The 20,982-nt window shown below is 45.6% G+C and overlaps 1 protein-coding gene across 3 annotated transcripts in view; it reads right to left on the bottom strand.

Moving 5' to 3' along the window:
* Positions 1 to 20,421, bottom strand: part of NECTIN3 (nectin cell adhesion molecule 3) — a 255,441-nt gene extending 235,020 nt beyond the window's left edge. The window contains exon 1 of one of the 3 annotated variants that reach the window (XR_011319221.1): positions 20,210 to 20,370. Coding sequence is in view for 2 of the 3 variants with exons in the window: in XM_069756443.1 (XP_069612544.1) it covers positions 20,210 to 20,291 (82 nt within the window). In the remaining variant the exon portion in view is untranslated. Of the gene's footprint in view, positions 1 to 20,209 lie in introns of all 3 variants that reach the window. The other 2 variants (XM_069756443.1, XM_069756442.1) reach the window with 2 other exon arrangements.
* Between the last annotated feature and the right edge of the window lie 561 nt (positions 20,422 to 20,982).

Raw genomic sequence — 20,982 nt, 5'->3', positions numbered from 1 at the left:
GTCTGCAATACCAAGATAGGTTATTACACTTGGGGCTATTTAGTTTGGAAAAACGAAGACTAAGGCCATGTTCACACAGTGCGTTTTTTACCGCGGAACCGCGGCGGTTTTGCCGCTGCGGTTCCGCAGCTGTTTTCCATGCAGGGTACAGTACACTGTACCCTATGGAAAACAGGACACACTGTGCACATGGTCCGGAAATTGTAAAAAAAAAGACGCGCTGAATAGCTCCCGGAAAAAAGAAGGAGCATGTCAATTCTTTTTCCGGAGCCGCAGCGGTTCTGCACCCATAGACCTCCATTGTGAGGTCCAAACCGCAGTAAAACCCGCAGATCAAAAATATATCTGCGGGTTTTACTGCGGTTTGATGTGCAGAACCGCTGCAGCAGGAAGTGCGGGGAGCGGGCGGAAGTGCGTGGGCGGAGTGTGGCTGCCCCCCCCCGTGTTCCGATCCCGCCCCCCCGTGCTCCGATGCCCCCCCCCAGTGCTCCGATGCCCCCCCCAGTGCTCTGATGCCCCCCCCGTGCCCTAATCTCCCCCCCTTATACTCACCCGGCGTCCCGGTGTCCGTCCGGCCGTCTTCTCCCTGGGCGCCGCCATCTTGCAAAATGGCGGGCGCATGCGCAGTGCGCCCGCCGAATCTGCCGGCCGGCAGATTCGTTCCAAAGTGCATTTTGATCACTGAGATATAACCTATCTCAGTGATCAAAATAAAAAAATAGTAAATGACACCCCCCCCACTTTGTCACCCCCATAGGTAGGGACAATAAAAAAAATAAAGAATTTTTTTTTTTTCACTAAGGTTAGAATAGGGGTAGGGGTAGGGTTAGGGGTAGGGTTAGGGTTAGGGGTAGGGTTAGGGTTAGGGGTAGGGTTAGGGGTAGGGTTAGGGTTAGGGGTAGGGTTAGGGGTAGGGTTAGGGGTAGGGGTAGGGTTAGGGTATTTTCAGCCATTTTAACCCTAAAAAAATTCCTAGAAAACACACAGACTCTGGCTAGAAAACTGCATCAAAAAAACGCATCAAAAAACGCATCAAAAACGGACCAAAAAAGGACCAAAAAAAGGACCTGCGTTTTCTGCCAAGAGCTGCAGTTTTTTAAAAAACAGTCAGGAAAAAAAAAGGATGGAAATCCTGAACGTGTGAACATACCCTTAGGGGTGATCTTATTTTAATGTATAAATATATGAGGGGACAGTACAAAGACCTTTCTGATGATCTTTTTAATTATAGACCTGAAACAGGGACAAGGGGGCATCCTCTACATCTGGAGGAAAAAAGGTTTAAGCATAATAACAGACGTGGGTTCTTTACTGTAAGAGCAGTGAGACTATGGAACTCTCTGCCGTATGATGTTGTAATGAGTGATTCATTACTTAAATTTAAGAGGGGACTGGATACATTTCTGGAAAAGTATAATGTTTCAGGGTATATACACTTGATTCCTTGATAGGGTGTTGATCCAGAGAACTAGTCTGACTGCCGTATGTGGAGTCGGGAAGGAATTTTTTTCCTCAAGGTGGAGCTTACTCTTTGCCTTCCTCTGGATCAACATGTTAGGGCATGTTAGGTTAGGCTATGCGTTGAACTAGATGGACTTATAGTCTTCCTTCAACCTTAATAACTATGTAACTGCCGCTGTCAGCATTTGACAGCGGCATTTAACAGGTTAATATCAGATAGTGTCTCACGATTCCACCCGAGGCTATTCTGAGCACATGTCAGCTGTTCAAAACAGCTGGCATATACCAGGAAAGATGTGGGCTCACCGCTGGAGCCCACATCAAAGGAAGGGAGTCCGACGTCGGCATACTATTATGCCTGACGTTGGAAAGGGGTTAAAGTGATCCTAGCACCTGATCCATGCAGCCCAATCCGTGAGCAGCATGTATCATGCACTGGCTGTATAAACAGACAGATGTCTAACTCCGAATGCTGTGATGTTTCAGAGAAAAACATCGGGACTGAGCCCTGCTGGAGACTAGTTGGGGCAGGTGGATTCTCTCCGCTTGCTGCCCTGGATGGACAGGTCTCTGCTTATAGGCACAAGCCTGTCAATCCTGGGCAGTGGGCCGAGAGAAGTTGGCAGGGACCCACCTGTCCGACTAGTCTACCTCGCAGTCTCAAGCAGCTTTGAAAGTATGTTTTTCACATACACGTGCTGTGTTTATACATCCTGGTCACAGACTGGATATTGTGCATCAGGGGTCATGGTTCCATTTAAAAATTACAAGACCAAATAGAGTTTCCCATGTTAAAGAATTGCAATTTAGCCGTAAAAATCAAATACAATACGTGGGCTAAGTAAGGATCCAACACGTGGAAGAGGCTAGTGCATGCATTTTTTTTCAAGGGCAGATTCTGACAGTGAAAAAAATAATTGCTCATCTGCACTGCCCCATTGAATAACACTGATGTGAATATTGTCTGTTTTTTCATGAACAGCACTTGGACCGAAAACATGGTCGGGGAAATTGACCTAGCACTGAGGAGAATCCTGGCACTGTAGGCAACATTTACTACATGTGTGCTTTGGAAAAGGATGGTTGCAATCAGAAATAGAATTAATTTACGAGAAAAAAAATATCTCCTCTGTAAATACAGTCTGTATTGTTACAGTCAGTCCAAGTACTTGTTGGTACAGATGGAAGTGCAAGCTGCTGTACCATAAGTAATATTTGTTTTTGCCTTATTATGAGAAAAAACAATGACATCATGAAGTTAGAAACTAAATACAGGAATAGAGAGCAATCCATTGTGATTCACCCAACATTAAATTCTCACATCATCTTGAAAGAAGGACTTTCACCACATTTGCATGTTAAACTGGCTACCTCATGATAAATTGTCTGAAGAGCTGAATAAAAAGTTTTCTTTTTTTCCATTTCTCCTCTCAGTCACAAAATTAGGTGTCATAAATTTTAGCAACTAATGTGCCAAATTTCCCCTTCAACTAAGTGGCTACAAAAAAAAAACCAAAACAAAAAAAAACCAAAAACAAATACAATACTCTGGATCTATCCCAAGTATAAGGGCCGATACCTAGGATACGTACAGAGCGCTGCTAATGCCAAACGCTGCTTGCACCATTCTTTTCACCACTGCAGCACTCCTCTCCTGGCACTGTCAAGTAATTACAGTATGAATGCCATTACAGAACGGAGAAAGGAGAGCTGCAGCTGTGAGCAGTAATGAGGATGTTCAAGCGAGCAACATTTTACCCAAACAACTCTCTGATCTATCTGAGGTATTGGAGAACTATTACCTGGGACAGATCTAGAACATTGTATATAATGACATTACAGTGCAGCTCTACTATTTACCCAGCACTTGTAATTAGAGGAAGCTCAGAGGCTATGTGCACACGTTGCGGATTTTGCTGCGGATCTGCAGCGGATTGGCCTCTGTGGATTCGCAGCAGTTGTACAGTACCATGTAAACGTATGGAAAACGAAATCCGCAGTGCACATGCTGCGGAAAATACCGCGCGGAAACGCTGCGTTGTATTTTCCACATGTCAATTCTTTGTGCGGATTCCACAGTGGTTTACACCTGCTCTTCAATAGGAATCCACACAAAAACCGCAGGAAATCCGCGGTAAATCCGCAGTGCGTTTTACCTGCGGATTTTGCAAAAACGGTGCGGAAAAATCCGCACACGAATCCGAAACGTGTGCACATAGCCAGAGAATGGCCGGTGTCACACTTGCAAGTGCAATGCGAGAAACTCGAGCAAGTTTTTTTCCCAGTTTTCCAGTACATTATTCAGTAAAATGAATGTTGCCATTTAAAAGTACAATATGCCCCACAAAAAACAAGCTGTCATACCTTCATGGGGGTGGGAAAAAAAGAAGTTCTGGCTCTTATAAGAAGGGAAGCAAAAAACGAAAATTGGCTGTGGCACAGGAAGCATATCCTATGTTAGCCAACTCCATCGGTAGCCAGAATCTCTTGTGTTTTAAAGGGAATCTGTCAGCAGGTTTTTGCAATCGTATTTGAGAACAAGATATAAGGGCAGAGACCCCCTGATTCCAGTGATGTATCACTAAGGCCGGGTTCACATTAGCGTTTCTGTGTGCAGCGTTTGATCCGCATAGATTCGCATGCGTCATGCGCACATATCTTTAACATGGTGTACGCAGGGACATGAGTTCGCATGCGACATTTCACGGTGTCCGGCGAACGCAACATCTTGCATTTTTTGAGGCGTCAATTATGCGCAGCCATGTGCATGATTGCTGATTGAGTGGGTCAAAAAAACACATTACTGTCTATGGGAACTCACTGGTAAGCAAGGACATGCGTACGCATGCATTGGATGAGCTTGCATACTTCAGACTGCGCATGTCCATGAACTGTTTTGAGACACACCCTCCTGGAAATATCGAATGCATGCGCATAAACAATGCAAACAAAAATGCAACGCTGCAGGTTTTTTCCCGTCATGCGTAAGCTGCTGCGGATAAAAAATGCTGCTGTGTAAACATGCGTTTTGGCATGCGTTTGCGCATGCAGCTGATACGCTGCGCACATATACGCAAATGTGAACTTAGCCTTAAAACAGTTTTTTTGTCAGATGTTTTTGACAGCGTTGCTTGAAAAATGAAAATACTAAAAGTCGCTAATTTTTACTCAACTCCGCATTGCAAAAAAATTTGCGCCCATTTCAGGCATAAACACTTTGATGTATTAGTAGCAAAGTGTGTTTGTCTACAGAACAGAAAGCTCACAGATGAACACTTCAGTGTGCTCTACCTGTAGTGTGCTTCAATGCCACAGATTAAAGTGCAGTGAAACCACCACCAAGAAATCTGCACGAGTTACATGTGGATCTTGATGCGAGTTTGCCAATGGTGGCAACAGAATTCATCACTTGAATTTTGGCCTCTACGGGGTAAATGGGAGTCTATGGCTATTTGCAGCAAATTCAGCATTCTTGAAGGTATCTGTCCCACAAATACATGGCTCTTAAGGAATCTGTCAGCAGGATTTCACTTCCACACTATTTTTATGGGCATATAGCTTTTACAAGGACCAATCCAGAAATACCTTTATATGTCCAGTTTGTTCCTCCCTTACTGATAAATCAGTGTTTCAATTGATATGCAAATGAGGCTGTATAGCAAGTCACTGTCACTCCAGCTCTATTCCCCGCCCAGCACTGCCTCCTTCTGCCTTACTAACAGCCCCTTTTTCCTAAAGTGACACAGTATAGAGGCTGTCCTACTAGCAGCCGATGGAGAATACAGCTGGAGGGACAGAGGCTTCAAATCTATGCTAACTATTTGCATATCAATTGAAACACTGATTTCTAAATAATGGAGGAATGAACTAGCCTTGAAACCGTATAGCTGAACTTGTCTTTATCCATGCTCATATGAATAGTGTGGGGAATGAAATTCTGCATTCAGATTCCATTTTTTAAACATCTCCGTAGTGTCTTAATTCCTGACGACTGTTTACATGTATCTTTATAGGGCCATCTGCTGAAATTTCAGAACTATGTAAAAAATGTCCTGCCACACGTCAGGTCACGACTTTTAGTAAAAATGATTACACACCAGAGTGTGTTATTACTATGTAAGCTTACAGACAGCAACTATGAGCAACTGTTTCAACAAAGACCAAAAGCTACAGTCCCAACTAGGAAACAAAGCGTAACAGGTGTATTAGTGCTTTGTTCTAAACTGAGACTGCACAGCTGGAGTGTAACCCATGCCACACAGGTAGTAAATCATCCCTCAGCAGAATCCACACAGTTATTCCTTAGATACTAATTTACAGTCCCTTCTGAAACACAAAGAAACAATCAGAAGTAGATGGATCAGGGATTACAGCATATAAATATAGTTACATCTATACACGAGTACTGTGCTGCTTTGTGCCTACAAACGGAAGTAAAGGACTTGTGAATTTGATACAACTACAAATGTTCATAGAACATTAAAGCACAATATTTTTTATCATTGCCCCCCTCCAGTACTGTGTACTTTTACTAATAGAGGTCTTCTGCCATTGCCATCACTACTCATCAGGTCCTCGTCTGCATCACGTGACCACAGCTCTAACGCACACAGCGGATCTTTACTTCCTTTCAACCACTCATATAGTGATAATAAGTTGTTCGTGGTTGTAACCATGGATACCAAAGCTACTACAATGCCCTGCACATGGGGTAAGCGACAAAGCGAATCAGAACTATGCCATGTTTCTAATTGGAGATGTTTGCTAATATTTCTACATCTACCACATACTGGGATAGGATCTTTGGGCTTTATATACACAAAACCCCGTCCTGTTTTTTCCCCCTCTTCACCTTCACTTTTCATCCACCCTTTTGTCTCTCGTCTTCTTTACCCCTCTTAAGGTACTGTCACACTAGACGATATCGCTAGCGATCCGTGACGTTGCAGCGTCCTCGCTAGCGATATCGTCCAGTGTGACAGGCAGCAGCGATCAGGCCCCTGCTGGGAGATCGCTGGTCGGGGAAGAAAGTCCAGAACTTTATTTCGTCGCTGGACTCCCCGTAGACATCGCTGAATCGGCGTGTGTGACACCAATTCAGCGATGTCTTTGCTGGTAACCAGGGTAAACATCGGGTAACTAAGCGCAGGGCCGCGCTTAGTAACCCGATGTTTACCCTGGTTACCATCCTAAAAGTAAAAAAACAAACAGTACATACTTACCTACCGCTGTCTGTCCTCCAGCGCTGTGCTCTGCTCTCCTCCTGCTCTGGCTGTGAGCGTCGGTCAGCCGGAAAGCAGAGCGGTGACGTCACCGCTCTGCTTTCTGGCTGCCCGGCGCTCACAGCCAGACCAGAGAAGCAGAGCGCCGAGGACAGACAGCGGTAGGTAAGTATGTAGCGTTTGTTTTTTTACTTTTTAGGATGGTAACCAGGGTAAACATCGGGTTACTAAGCGCGGCCCTGCGCTTAGTTACCCGATGTTTACCCTGGTTACCGGGGACCTCGGGATCGTTGGTCGCTGGAGAGCTGTCTGTGTGACAGCTCTCCAGCGACCAAACAGCGACGCTGCAGCGATCCGGATCGTTGTCGGTATCGCTGCAGCGTCGCTATGTGTGACGGGGCCTTAAGTCTGGACATACTGTGGCGCAAGTGATCTATTGTCCTGATCATCTTTTGCTGATACACATGTATTTGGAAGGACTTACTGTACTTTTTGTCAGCTGCTCAGTATTTGCATGTCTTCATGCACAGTATGTTATATTATTTCTTTAGAGAGAAAAAATAAAAAAAATTGCTTATATGAAAATTTGTATTGCCATATAGTATTGTTATATTGATATCACATCCTTCAGGCTCCACCAAAACATTAGCAATAACTAATGTAAATTTTTATTTACTGACTAGTAAAGTATAGAAGCCAATATTGTGATGAATACTTTGTCCACAGAATGGATTTTACTAGTAAACGGATACCATAAAGAAGAGCAGAAAAGGTTACGTCATCACATTACTCAATAGTGCTCAGGGCAGGAATGAGAAATCATCGGCACATCTGTTACTGGGCTGTACATCACAGACTTACGGTATGTTACCCACTCTGGGTAGGACCTACATCTAGAAGATAACCTGGCACAGGAAATCTACGCATGGCAAACAGAAAGCTGTATTCATGGCTTCTCGATTTTTCTTCATACACTGGCTGCATGTAGAATTTCACACATACCTGAGTGTACATGTCTGACGTATAATAAGGGGACACCGCACTATTCAAGCTTCGAATATAAGGGAATATAGGACATCACATGGGATCATGTATTTAGCATCATTAGATTAAGGGGGTTATTCAGGCTGAAATGAAATGTTGCAGTCACTATGACAGTGCAAGGATTCCCCTGTATTCCCCAAGCAGGTGAGTATTCAAGTGACTGCAGGCATAGCATACTTGTGGTCACATGCCAACTAGTCGGATTCCCCTTCCCTCCATTCTATTGTGTGGAGAGAAGCTGGGTGAGTCTAGTCAGAATGTGATACAAATCGCATACGTGTGGTCATATGACCAGCCACACACAAGGGAAATATATGGAAATCATCACACTGTCAGGATCAAGCAGTGTGTAGTCACACACAGTGACTGCAGACTTTTCATTCCAGCCCAGACAACTCTTAAATCCAGAAGTTGCAGATAATTTTTGCAATAGATTTGGGAGCACATTTTCGCTAATATTGAGCATGCTTTGCACAGGAAAATCCACAGCATGCTCTGATTTCTGTGCAGATATTTTTCTACTACATGCGGATCTGATTGTAATGGACAGTAAATGAAGTAAGTGGCGGATTATGTACCGTAAACAGCAACAAATCTTCAATATGTGGCTCAGGCATTACAGATCTGTTCTGTGAGAACCTTAGTATGGCGCCCAAACACCATTATTCTGTACATGCCTTTCATTTTCCAAACAGGTACATGGAGTTTTTTTCCTCAAAGGTGTTCTTCCCTAGAAACAGAGTATGAGGAGCTATGCAGTGTGCCATGAAGAAAGCTACAACTAAAAGACATCTGCAGCATATCAAGAATGCTGAAAAAGGTTAGCCCTTCTCTGTAGGTTGAAATTACATACTAAACGTGAGCATTACAGCTTGAGCAATTTAGTCTATCCATTTTGACATTTTCACTAAAATTAACCAGTTCATTGCTTGGTTTAAAATTGACTGCTGTGATGCAACTGTTTCTTGTATCAATGCCTGGCTGGTCGAGGCAGACAAAAATGCAATGCTCCAGGGAACATGGTCACTTGAATATTTCAGTTGCTCCTTAGCAACAAACCACAAATGGACACTTTAACAGCATGTGCTATTGCTAAGCAGCAAGTTGTAGACTGTTGCTATGGAGGGAATTTTAAATACTTGTGTGGGGCTGTGTTTACACTTTGAAGTTACATTGTGCGTTTTGTGCTGCAAGTCGAAAAAAACCCAGCAGCAGCAAATGTGAGAATGCTTGACATTTAAAATTCACTCTGTCGCAACAGACTTCAACTTTCCACTTAGTAAACGTACACGCTGGGAAAGTATTTCATGCATTTTTTGAAGCATACAGTGGCTTGCCAGAAACATTCATACCCCTCCCTTTTTACCTATTTTCTTACATTACAAACTATGTTTAAATATTTGTGTAATTCGATTAGTGTGCGATGTATCAGCACTAAATAGTCTAAGCTGGTGAAGTGAGAAAAATATAGGTATAAATTAAATTTATAGGCTCAAATAACTAAAACCTCACTGCAGATTACCCGCGGATTTACCGCGGTTTTTGTGCGGATTCCACCTGCGGTTTTACCCCTGCAGATTCCTATTATGGAGCAGGTGTAAACCGCTGCGGAATCTGCACAAAGAATTGACATGCTGCGTTTTTTTCAGCAGCATGTACACTGCAGATTTTATTTTCCATACGTTTACATGGTACTGTACAACGCATGAAAAACCGCTGCAGATCCGTAGCAAAATCCTCAATGTGTGCACATAGCCTCAAGCAAGAGGCACCACTAACTAGATAACACCATGAAGATCAAGGACATCTCCAAACAAGTCAGGGACAAAGCTGTTTAAAAAGTACAAGTCAGGGTTGGTTTATAAAAAAAAAAAATCCCTATCTCTGAGCACCATCAAATGGAAATAACATGGTACCACAACAAACCTGCCAAAAGAGGGCCGCCCACCAGAACGTTGAACTTTTTGGCCACCAAGGTCAATGCTATATCTGGCACCAAATCAACACAAGAACAACATCCCAACAATGAAACATGGTGGGGGCAGCATCATGCCATGGGGATATTTTTTTCTAAGCAGAGACAGGAAAATGGTCCAAGCGGAGGAGAAGATGGATGGTGTGAAAAACAGGGATATTCTTGAGCAAAACCTGTTTCAGTCTATCAGTGATTTGAGACTAGGTTGGAGGTTCACCTTCCAACAAGACAATGTTCCAAAGTATACTGATAGGCCGGGGTCACACTAGCATTGAATATGGACGAGTGCTATGCGAGAAAACAAGGCATAGCACTCGGACCATTGTTAATTAGTGATGAGCAAATATACTAGTTACTCGAGATTTCCCGAGCACGCTCGGGGGTTCTCCGAGTATTTTTTAGTGCTCGGAAATTTAGTTTTTATTGCCGCAGCTGAATGATTTACATCTGTTAGCATAAGAACATGTGGGGATTCCCTAGCAACCAGGCAACCCCCACATATACTTATGCTGGCTAACTGATGTAAATCATTCAGCTGTGGCAAATAAACTAAATCTCCGAGCACTAAAAAATACTCGGAGGACACCAGAGTGTGCTCGGGAAATCTCGAGTAACGAGTATATTCGCTCATCACTATTGTTAATCTATGGGGCAGCTCCCATCACCTTTTTTTCTCAAGGGTATTCTGCATGCGAGAGAAATCGCAGCATGCTGCAATTGTACGGGTATATCGGCCGAGTGTCACCAACGCAAATCTATGGATGCGAGAAAAAAAAAAAAATCTGACAACATACATACCATCTGTGTGACTTGCGAGAAATACGCACACATTTTCCTCATTTCAGCCCATTGAGCCATTAAATTCAATGGGGAAAATCATTGAGAAATGTAAAGCCATATGCATGTCATACAGATACATAGGTGCGAGAAAATCGCATCACCGCATTGCAAACGCATTACACACAGATGACCATACGGAGAACACTTGTGCGACTCTCGGCAGGGAGACTTGGACCGATTTTTCACACGTTAAGTGTGACCCCGTTCTTAAAGGGACTCTGTCACCTGAATTTGGAGGGAACAATCTTCAGCCATGGAGGCGGGTGTTTTGGGTGTTTAATTCACCCTTTCCTTACCCGCTGGCTGCAATATTGGATTGAAGTTCATTCTCTGTCCTCCGTAGTACATGCCTGCACAAGGCAATCTTGCCTTGCGCAGGCGTGTACTATGGAGGACAGAGAATGAACTTCAATCCAATATTGCAGCCAGCATGCAGCCAGCGGGTAAGGAAAGGGTGAATCAAACACCCAAAAACCCCGCCTCCATGGCTGAAGATTGTTCCCTCCAAATTCAGGTGACAGTGTCCCTTTAAAGTAACACTCAAGTGGTTTAAGGGGAAACGTGTAAACGTTTTGGAGTGGGCTAATGGGGTGGCCTAGTCAAAGCCAAGACCTTAAGCTAATTGAGAATCTGTGGTCGGACTTGAACATTGCTGTTCACCAGAGGAAATCATCTAATTTGAAAAAGCTGGAGCAATTTTGCTTTGAGAAATGGGCAAAAATACTAGTGGCAAGATGTGGAAATCTCAGAAACTTATACAAAGCGACTCGCAGCTGTAATTGCTGCAAAAGGAGGCTCTACAATGTACTGACTTTAGGGGGGTGAATAGTTAGGAACACTGAAAAGAAAAAAAGTAAAATCCCTCCGGCAGTGCAAGGAAAAATGGCTGTGTCAGCAGCTGAGCGAAACAAGTTAGAAACGGTATCCAGCAACAGGTCTTGGGATAAATAGTTAAAACAATTAGTTTATTAAAAATCAAAAAAGAATAAAATGAAAGAAAAAAAAAAAAAGAGAGCTATTCCCAGGAATATGCCCAGCCTTATGCACTTTGAACTGTCATGCTCTTAATCAGTCTGGCATGATCCCAGACCTGTTGCTGGATCTCTAACTTTTTATGAACATTGAATTGTTCAGTTGTTTTTTTCCTATTTGTTGTTTGCTTCACAATAAAAAGAAAAAATATTCACAGTTGTAGGCATGTTCTTTACATGAACAGATGCAAACCCTTAGAAAAAAACAGTGAAATTCCAGGTAGATGGGTAGCACAACACAAAAAATGCCAAGGGGGTGAATACTTTTGCAAACCAATGTATAATGCTGCTTTTTTGTTGCTCAACCTCATTAATCTCAACAGGGAAAACCGCTATACAGGTATGTGCACACTGAGTTGTTTTTTTGTGCTGGTCAAAAATTATGCACTTAGATATAGAGAAAATTTGGGGAGTTTTTGAGAAGGTTTTTATTTGAACAGTACCTAGTTTGCAGTGTTTTCCATCAACAGCATCTTCAAAAAAGTGTCATGCACCCTCACCAGCCAAAAACAAAACCTGATGCGAAGAAAAACGCTGAATAGATGGAAAATATTAACAGCAAGTCGTTTTACAATAGGAATGAATAGGGAAGGTCCTTCAATGTTTTTCCGAGCAGACCCCATTCCAAAAGACTTCTCAAAAATCCTGTTAGTGATCACCTTAAAGGGAACCTGTCACCCCCAAAATCGATGGTGAGGTAAGCTCACCGTCATCAGGGGCTTATCTACAGCATTCTGTAATGTCCATGTCCGGAGTTGCAGGGCCGCCGGATGCGTGTTACCACACATAGTGGAGACGGGATTTCATTAAATCCCCTCCACTATGCTGTAACATCTGGACGCTGTGTGTTTGACGCTGCGTCTCTATGCAGCGTCAAACACGCAGCGTTTCCTGAACGTGGAAACATACCCTCAGACGTATAGATGCGTCATAGGTCGTGCCTCTCCCTTTTCTGCGGGCTCTGGCGCTGAGCCAGCATCTTTTCCAGCACACGACAGCTGATTTGATCAGCTGTCATGTGCCCCTTACAACTGCAGGCTGTTAACATGTTAAATGCCACTATCAATCTCTGACAGCGGCATTTAACATGATGGCGCCGGATGTACCACACAAACCGTGCCCTTCACATGATCAAGGGGGCGTCTGCACAAGACCCCCACGCTTGTTATTGTCGATCTGCTATGAGTGCCGCCTAGTGGCTGGCGTTCACAGCAGATGATCATTTTTGCTATACATGGCAGGCTAAAGCCCTACTATGTGTAGCACAAGCGATCAGACGATTGGAGCTTCAGGTCTCCTATTGGGACTATTGAAGCAGGTAAAAATTAGAATAAAAAAAAGTTTTAAAAAATATTAGAAAAAAAAAAAAGTTTAAATCACTCCTTTTATGCCCCATTCAAAATAAAAAAAAAACACATATTTGGTGTCGCTGCGTTCAGAAACACCCAATCTATCAGAATCTAAAACTAAATTAATCCAATCAGTAAACAGCGTAATGAGAAAAAAAATCAAAAAGCCAGAATTACATTTTTTTTTGTCGCCGCATCACTGCATTAAAATACGATAGCAAGCGAGCAAAATATGATATGTACCCCAAATTAGTATAACTAAAATGTCCGCTCAGTGCGCAACAATAAGCCCTCACCCAGTCAAAGATCTCAAAAAAATGGAGATGCTACGGGTCTTTTTTTTTTTTTTTTTTTTTTTCTTTTTTACAAACTTTGGATTTTAATTTTAACCAATTAAATTAAAAAAAATAATATATTCATGCCTTGTATCTACGAGCTCGTAAAACAATTGTGGAATAGCACTTTCTTTGTAATTTCACTGCACTTGGAATTTGCTTCCCGTTTTCCAGTACACTATATGGTAAAATTAATGTCATTCAAAAGTACAACTCTTCCTGCAAAAAACAAGTCCTCACATGGCCATATTGAAGGAAAAATGTAAAAAAAAAATATCGCTCTGGAAAGAAGAGGAAGAGAAAACGAAAATGCAAATATGGAAAATCCCAATGTTTTGAAGGGGTTAAATGCCAATTGCCTTCAAATTACCCTTATATTTGCAGGTAAAGAGCATTTAATTTTGGAAGTGACAGGTTCCCTTTAATAAACATTGCCTATCCCACCCCCAATGCCTCCAGCTCCATCAGCTGGTCGCCGAGATCAATCCGCAATAAAAATCTGCATAATAATGAGCATGTTGCAGATTTTCCACAGTGTGTGACTGGGATTTGTGGTGCAGAATTCGCATCACAATTCTGTGACATAGGAACTTGATCTAGGTCTTGTTTATAAATTAGTGATGAATCTTCTTGAACTGAATGACACAAAGATCTAGTGAAATACAACTTTTCATAACAAGGAGCCACAGAGTAAACAAGTGACCGAACCCTAGCAGCAGAAACATCAATGGAATGTCCTCACCTACTTTCTACAGCAAGGAATCACAGCTCACACAGTTCATTTATGATTAACCAAGTTGTAGGACTGCTGAACACGCAAACAATCGACATATACAGGGCTAAAAACGACAGCTCCAATGGCTAATAGTAACATATCACTTTAAAAAACAAAAAACAATGTTCACAAGTGATTTGTACTGGAAAACAAAATATATTTGATTTGAATCATATAAAGCCATTACATACAACAGTGCTCGATGCATAGGTCTCCTTCAAGTGTCGGTGTTTTCTAGGTTATTCTTTATTGGTTAAAGACTATGGCAATGAAAAAAAAAAAAAAAAAAAAAAAAAGACTATGGCAATGTTTTCTTGTTTGCTTTTCTGGCAATGATTGGTCCACAAATAAAAACATGTCCAATTTCGACCCACTTTTCATGAAAAAAGTAAGCACAGCACACGGATGTCATCCGTGTTGCATTAGTAAGTTTTTTACGGTCTAATGGATAGGAGAAGCTTGGAAACCTACTACACGAGCCAACTGTACTACTATTGATACAACTATAAAAAAGACCTTATACAGCTTGATACAAGTCATTTTTTCTGGTTGTCCATAGAAAACATATGCAACTACAGAGTTATATAGCCAATTCTGTTTGGCAGAACCCTGCAAACACTGAACACTATGTGAGTTTACGGTGGCTCAGTGGTTAGCACAGTAGCTTTGAAGCACTGGGGTCAAATCCCACCAAGGACAACATATGAAAGGAATGTGTTTCCTCTGGGTATTCCGGTTTTCTCCCATACTCCAAAGACACACTGAGAGGGAGTTTAGATTCTGAGCCCCAATGAGGACAGTGACAATACCCAGGGCTGTAGAGTCGGAGCCCATTTTGGTTGAGTCAGTGTCATGGAAATTAAGGAGTCTGAGGTTGTGGACAGGTGTCTTTTATACTGATAAGTTCAAACAGGTGCTATTACTACAGATAATGAGTGGAGGACAGAGGAGCCTCTTAAAGAAGAAGTTACAGGTCTGTGAGAGCCAGAAATCTTGCATGTTTTCAGGTGACCAAATACTTATTTTCCACCACAATTTGCTAAATAAATCTTGCCAAATCAGACAAGGGGATTTTCTGGTTTGTTTTCTCATTTTGACTATCATAGTTGTGGTCTACCTATGATGTCAATCACAGGCCTCTCTCATCTTTTAAGTGGGAGAACTTGCATAATGGGTGGCTGACTAAATACTCAAATTTAAAGGCCCCTGTACACATTAGAATGACACAAATAGAATCGGGAGATTTTCAACCTAATGTGTATGGTGCCTCCTCACTAATTGTTCCTGGAAAGAGATGCCCAGTATGCTGAATTTCAGTGTCTGCCAAATTATTTTATTTTCTGGGGTAAGTCGGACTATGGAGTCAGTAAGCCTAGTTTCACAGCAGGGCTGCAGATGAAATCCTTCTTCCTCCACGAAGCCCAGCCCACTGCCCTGCCTCTTCCTTAAGCTCCGCCTACGTCTGCATGCATCCTGCGTACCCTATCTTTAACATTGGGTACGCAGGCCATGCAGATGCCTCCACATGCGTCGTTTTGAAGCTGCGCCGACTGCAACAAAATGCAACATGTTGCGTTTGACGCAGGTCAGCACAGCGTCAAGATGACGCATGCGGAGGCATCCACATTAGTGATGAGCAAGTATACTCGATACTCGAGATTTCCCGAGCACGCTCGGGTGTCCTCCGAGTATTTGTAAGTACTCGGAGATTTCATTTTCAGTGCCGCAGCTGAATGATTTCCATCTGTTAGCCAGCTTGATTACATGTGGGGATTCCCTAGCAACCAGGCATCCCCCACATGTACTTATGCTGGCTAACAGATGTAAATTATTCAGCTGCGGCACAGAAAACTAAATCTCCGAGTACTTACAAATACTCGGAGGACACCAGAGCATGCTCGGGAAATCTTGAGTACCGAGTATACTCGCTCATCACTAATCCACATACATCCGCATGGCCTGCATACCCAATGTTAAAAAGATAGGGTACGCAGGACGCATGCAGACGTAGGCGGAGCTGAAGGAAGAGGCACTGCAGTGGACTTCACCGAGGAAGAAGGCTTTCATCCGCTAGTGTGAAACTAGCCTACGCCAAACCACCGACTGACTCCAAATCCCAGCACTGCCTCACTACTGAACATGTGCATAAAGTGCAGCACAGATTCATCTTGGCTGAAAGCAGAGATCCTCAGATCAGGAATAGAACAGGACATTTCATAACTTTCCAAAATTCTTAAGAAAACATTTACAGCACATCCTTGCACTGAACTACTGTACCCAATTTATAATATATTTTAGGAGTTTGAGTTGCCCTGGGAATAAGTTGCTGCCAGAGGAGTCTCCCCATTTACGTGTATATGGGCAAGACAAGCTGTTGGACAAAGGAGCATATAACCCACAGCTATTTAACAGAGTTTTTACATTTTGTACATTTATGGCATTTCCTTAAGATATCACATAAACCTATAGTAGAGGCCAATAAGACCTGCATCTATCTCAAGAACCAGGCACTGAAGCATGCAGAGAAATGCCATAAATGTACAAGAATGGAATACATCTTTAAGGTGTATGACAGCTTTGCATTTCTGAGATTTTTTAATACCATTTTAAAAGGTCTCTGTCAGCACAGAATGACTGTTCAAACCAAGTACAGGCGTTCTGTGGCGGGGTCAATCATTTATATACAGTACACCTTCTGACCTGTTTATTTCTCCATCTATCTCTGCCCTTCCCTGGCTAATAGAATCAAGAGATGTCAAAGAAGAGAGGAAAGGATATAGACTGTCATAGAGGGTAGACAAGCAGGTGGGAGGTGTATGTAAATTATTGGCCCTGCCATGAAGCACCGAGCGCCTGTACTTGGTTTGAACAGATATTCTGCGCCGAGTCCCTTTAATCCGTTTTCTAAAGGGGTACAGGATAGAAAAAAAAGCGGATGGTGGTCAGGTCAGTACTGATGCTTTGTAGCGCTGGGGTCATGAGTTCAAAGCCCTAAAAGGACAACATCTACAAGGCCCAGTGTTCATGTGTGGGTTTTCCACCAGGTACTCCGATTTCTTCCCACACGTCAAAGGCATACTGATGGGGAATGTTGATTGTGAGCCCCATTGGGGACAGTGATGATGTCTGTAAATAGCTGTGGAATAGCACTACCTACTGTGAGTAAAAAAATAAATATTAGGGTAAATTCCTATACTGCAGACATTTCTGTGACAGAACATCGGTTCCTTTCATCTGAACAGAATTGCTTCAGGTAATTGAATTGGGATGTGCCCTTAGGATGAGTTGTTGAGAATGCCCATAAGATGCCATAAGAAAATGAGGAGAATATTAGTGATGAACGAATATACTCGTTACTCGAGATTTCCCGAGGACGCTCGGGTGACCTCCGAGTATGTTAGTGTTCGGAGATTTAGTTTTCCTCACCTCAGCTGAATGATTTACATCTCTTAGCCAGCTTGATTACATGTGGGGATTCCCTTAGCAGCCAGGCAACCCCCACATGTACTTATGCTAGCTAACAGATGTAATTCATTCAGCATCGGCAAGAAAAACTAAATTTCCGAGCACTAAAAAATACTCGGAAGACACCCGAGCATGCTCGAGAAATCTCGAGCAACAAGTATATTCGCTCATCACTAGTGAATATGCAAACTCCAGACAGTGTGGCTTTGGTCAGGAGAGGAGCTGTAGCTAGCAGAGACGCAACCTCATGCTGTGTATCTGTGTATACCTACATATCACACAGTGGTGACTGGATGGTAGCAGCACACAGGTTGCTCAGCTGAGGCAACTTTGCTTCTGAGAGGAGGTGAGGGTGCATAAGGGTATGTGCATATGCTGCGGATTTTGCTGCGGATCCGTAGTGGATTGGCCGCAGTTTTCCATGAATTTACAGTACCATGTAAACCTATGGAAAACAGACTCCACAGTGCACGTGCTACGAAAAAAAACGCGCGGAAACGCAGCATTCTGCAGCATGTCAATTCTTTGTGCGGATTCCGCAGCGGTTTACACCTGCTCCTCAATAGAAATCCGCAGGTGTAAAACTGCAGGTGGAATCCGCACAAAAAACGCGGTAATTCCGCAGTGCGGATATCCCAAAATCAGTGCGAAAAAATCCGCACACCATTCCGCAACGTGTGCACATATCCTAACGAGCCCGACATGAGGGCATATTGTGCCACCAGCCTGACACGAGGGCCCATGCGTGTCCAGCCCAACACGAGGGGGCATATTGTGCCACCAGCCCGACACGAGGGGGCATATTGTGCTTGACCAGCCCGACGCGAGGGCGCATATTGTGCGTCACCAGCCCGACGCGAGGGGGCATATTGTGCGTCACCAGCCCGACGCGAGGGGGCATATTGTGCGTCACCAGCCCGACGCGAGGGGGCATATTGTGCGTCACCAGCCCGACGCGAGGGGGCATATTGTGCGTCACCAGCCCGACGCGAGGGGGCATATTGTGCGTGACCAGCCCGACGCGAGGGGGCATATTGTGCGTGACCAGCCCGACGCGAGGGGGCATATTGTGCGTGACCAGCCCGACGCGAGGGGGCATATTGTGCGTGACCAGCCCGACGCGAGGGGGCATATTGTGCGTGACCAGCCCGACGCGAGGGGGCATATTGTGCGTGACCAGCCCGACGCGAGGGGGCATATTGTGCGTGACCAGCCCGACGCGAGGGGGCATATTGTGCGTGACCAGCCCGACGCGAGGGGGCATATTGTGCGTGACCAGCCCGACGCGAGGGGGCATATTGTGCGTGACCAGCCCGACGCGAGGGGGCATATTGTGCGTGACCAGCCCGACGCGAGGGGGCATATTGTGCGTGACCAGCCCGACGCGAGGGGGCATATTGTGCGTGACCAGCCCGACGCGAGGGGGCATATTGTGCGTGACCAGCCCGACGCGAGGGGGCATATTGTGCGTGACCAGCCCGACGCGAGGGGGCATATTGTGCGTGACCAGCCCGACGCGAGGGGGCATATTGTGCGTGACCAGCCCGACGCGAGGGGGCATATTGTGCGTGACCAGCCCGACGCGAGGGGGCATATTGTGCGTGACCAGCCCGACGCGAGGGGGCATATTGTGCGTGACCAGCCCGACGCGAGGGGGCATATTGTGCGTGACCAGCCCGACGCGAGGGGGCATATTGTGCGTGACCAGCCCGACGCGAGGGGGCATATTGTGCGTGACCAGCCCGTCGCGAGGGGGCATATTGTGCGTGACCAGCCCGACGCGAGGGGGCATATTGTGCGTGACCAGCCCGACGCGAGGGGGCATATTGTGCGTGACCAGCCCGACGCGAGGGGGCATATTGTGCGTGACCAGCCCGACGCGAGGGGGCATATTGTGCGTGACCAGCCCGACGCGAGGGGGCATATTGTGCGTGACCAGCCCGACGCGAGGGGGCATATTGTGCGTGACCAGCCTGACACGAGGGGGCATATTGTGCGTGACCACACCATATAAAGTAGCAGTCGCCAGGTTCACGTTGCCACACTAGTCCTGCCCATGCATTTCTTCCCCACAGAGAGGAATAACAGGGAAGCCTTGACAATGGCCGTGCAGGCACAGGTGGTAACCAAAGCGAAGGTTAATCCCTATTGTCACACACCAGTGCCAGCCGCCTCCTTCCCGGTGACATCAGCACAAGCCATGGTCTCCAGGTCACGGTGAGGTAGCCGGTCCCTGGCACACAATGCCGAGCGCAGGCCCGTATCGCACACACTGTGAGGAGAGCGGCTCGGCCCACGATTGCCTGCACCGGGGGAGGGTGCACCGGGGAGGGAATACCGAGGCTACACGAGACCAGCTCCAAAGTTTAAAAGGCAGAATGGACGGAAACATGGCCGGCCGGAGGGGCTGAGTGGCGGCCGGGACGAGGCAGGGATGCTGCTCCGGGAAGGACCGGGCTCGGACTTTGTGAAGGAATGCGCCGGGCTCCCACTTCCTGCCCGTACACAAGTCGGCAGCAAGTAACGGTCCTCACAGACAAGTGACAATGGCTGCGGGGCACAACTCGCCATCCTCCGGCCGACCCCCGGGACCTGCCACAGGGTGGGGAGAGCCGTGCACAACATGACGGTGCAAGAAAAAGTTGTGGGAGACGAGCCGGGCACACACCGGAGAGCGCTCCCCGGCCAGCACCCCGCCCCGAAACTACTCACCAGACACCCTGCAGAGGAGCAGCCAGGCGAGGGCACAGGCACAGGGCACGAGTCCGGCAGCGGAGCCCCGTCTCCACGCCATGCCTGCGGGGAATGCCGCCGCCGCCTCCTCTCCCGGATCGCAGCTGCTCTGCTGTAACACAACGCGGCTCCCAGCCTCACAATGCGCGGAGCACGGAGGGGGTGGTGGCTGCTGGATGCGCCGCAGAACCCGAGCCGACTGGGAGGGGCCAGGCCAGACACATCTCAGAGGTCACCCGAGAGCTGCTGGGGACCCCCGGTACGAGCATGTGTCAGCCGACAGCTGAGGCACCGCTTCCCGGGAGAAGCGTCCCCGCCAGACCCTGTGTTGTGCAGACAGGCGGCGGCGGGAGACATCAGTGCAAAGTGTGCGGGCTCTTGAGGTATTCCTGGGCTTACCCCGGTACTTGTGGTGGTCGTGTCAGGGGAAAGTGTCGCCCCGGTAATACCCGGAGCAGCCACAGTTGTCAGAGAGCCCCCACTGTGTGCGCCGTAGGCTCATACCCTATAGATAATATTGTGTCAGCAAACACCACAGAGGGCTACATACAGATTACACACTATAGACGATATAATGTACCAGCTGCAGATCGGGTTGTCAGTGTGGGATATACGCACTCATTTATAGCCTGTATGTATATAAAATAGACCATGCATCTGCACAGTCCTTAATCAAAAATCTGCAAAAACCCTAGTCCATGCCCTCATCATCTCCCGCCTCGACTACTGCAACCTCCTGCTCTGTGGCCTCC

This window comes from Ranitomeya imitator, chromosome 3 (genome assembly GCF_032444005.1).
Source record: "Ranitomeya imitator isolate aRanImi1 chromosome 3, aRanImi1.pri, whole genome shotgun sequence".
NCBI lineage: Eukaryota > Metazoa > Chordata > Amphibia > Anura > Dendrobatidae > Ranitomeya > Ranitomeya imitator.
The sequence above is the reverse complement of the archived record's forward strand: the minus strand, read 5'-3'. Positions and strand labels throughout refer to the sequence as shown.